Genomic DNA, 2046 nt, shown 5'->3' with positions numbered 1-2046 from the left:
TAGAAGAAAATTTTGCCTACTCATTATTTGTGTCTCCTACCATTTCTAATGCTATTAAAGGAAGGAACCACATGGAACAACGTAATTATATAGTTGATGGAACATTTAACATAGTACCTATTTCAAAGAAATATAAGCAATTGCTTATAATTCACATTATTCACGCAGACCATGTGAGAACTTTAAAATTAAAATTTATTATTTATCTTAAAATAACTCGATCATTTTTCATTATTTTTCAGGCATATCCGTTCATATATATTTTAATGTCTCATAAGTCAGAATCTGCATATAAACATGTTTTGCAATATTTGCAATCAAATGTCATCGATTTGAAGCCGACGTCAGTAATCACTGATTTTGAATGCAGTTTATGTAATGCTTTTAAAAGCGTATACCCAACAGTGAAAACGGTTGGATGTTGGTTTCACTACACGAATGCTCTTTGACGGAAAGTTACGCAAATTCCTGGATTCACAGCTAAATTGAACAGAGATAAAAATGCCAAAAACCTATTTTCCAAATTTATGTATCTACCATTATTGAAACCGGCTAATATTATAGAAGCCTATAGCATTTTAAAACAAGATGCTATGGATGTAAAATTTGTTAATGCATCAAATAATACAGAAAGCTTCTTTAAACCATTTATAAATTACTTCGAGCGACAATGGATGAAAAAAGTGAGAGAAAACTAAATTACATATACATATATAATTTTATGAAATTTTATTGTTTTAGGAAAAACCTGTAAACTTTTCAGTGTATAAAGAACCTGTCAGGACAAGTAATTCTGCTGAAGGTTTCCATAGCAGATTGAATATGAAACTTCCAAAACGAGGCACGTTTTACAACTTCCTAGAAACCCTTTTCGAATTAGATTTTGTAAAATCCATGGATTATTCAAAATCTATTTCTGGTTGTACGAATCTATATAAATCAAAACCATTCGGCAATAAAGTTCGCGACAAATTTATTAAAAAACGGCTAGACTTATTAAAAAACAATAAAATATCTTTGATGGAAATTCTCAGTCAGTTTTCTAAAATGGAAAACTGCATACTTGCAGAAAAATTCGTCAATGAAATCCATAGTTCCGATGATGATTATGAAGACGACGACGACAGTAATGAAGATCAACATTGTACAGATCATATACAAACGCAACAAAATATGACATTGTTATGCGTAATTTGCTGCGAAAGGGAAAGGGAACTCTTGTTCGACCCATGTCATCATTATAAAGTTTGTCAAACATGCTTTCAAAAAATGGAAGAAAACAGCAAATTAAAGGGCGTACAAACATTGTGCCCAATTTGTCGCAGTATAATAAAAGAAGCAAAACAAATATTTTGTTAATAATACAATTAAACTCATATGTTATTATATACCTAGAACTATATTGAAATAGTGTTTAATTTTTTGTTACACGTAATTTTTGGTTTTCATGTTGTTTGATTTGTTTGTTGGAATAATGTTTTTCTTTTAATGTTATACTTGTGTTTACTTTATTATCTTTAAATAAATATTAAGAAACTGAAAGTTTGTTTTTTTACAAAATGGTCAGTGGCAAATTCTGTAAAATCGTTAGCTTTTCAAATGTATTTCACATTTCTGTAAAAGGGAAATATCATTACTTTTCATTGCAAGAAGAAAAACTAATGATTTTTCGGTGCCATGACAAAATCCCAAGGGGCAAAATCCCAAGTAAAAAAATTGGGATTATGACACTCCCCTGCAGTGTCATAATCCCAATTTTTTTACTTGGGAATATGACACTGCAGAGGGAGTGTCATACTCCCAATTGGGATTTTGACACCTTTGAGCTGGTTTCCCTTTTACGAAATGTGCAAAAAAAAAATTGTTACTTTTTTTAACTTGGGATTTTGTCTAATTTTTATTTGGGATTATGACACCCAGCCTGCGTGTCATAGTCCCAAGTAAAAAAATTGGGATTATGACACTGCAAGGGGAGTGTCATAATCCCAATTTTTTTACTTGGGATTTTGCCAGTTGGGACTATGACATGTCACCGATTTTTCCCTT

The 2046-nt window shown here is 31.0% G+C and overlaps 1 protein-coding gene across 1 annotated transcript; it reads left to right on the top strand.

The window, feature by feature from the left end:
- The first annotated feature begins 242 nt into the window (after positions 1-242).
- Positions 243-1464, top strand: LOC118750444. Its single transcript, XM_036485165.1, has 2 exons — positions 243-683; positions 742-1464. Exons 1-2 carry the CDS (start codon positions 528-530, stop codon positions 1357-1359), a joined length of 774 nt encoding a protein of 257 aa, XP_036341058.1. The 5' UTR covers positions 243-527; the 3' UTR covers positions 1360-1464.
- The last annotated feature ends 582 nt before the right edge of the window (positions 1465-2046 follow it).

The sequence above is a fragment of the Rhagoletis pomonella genome, unplaced genomic scaffold (genome assembly GCF_013731165.1).
Source record: "Rhagoletis pomonella isolate Grant_MI unplaced genomic scaffold, Rhpom_1.0 Rhpom_scaffold_00242, whole genome shotgun sequence".
In the NCBI taxonomy this organism is placed as follows: Eukaryota; Metazoa; Arthropoda; class Insecta; order Diptera; family Tephritidae; genus Rhagoletis; species Rhagoletis pomonella.
Note: the sequence above shows the minus strand (reverse complement) of the source record. Positions and strands in the feature narration are given on the sequence as shown.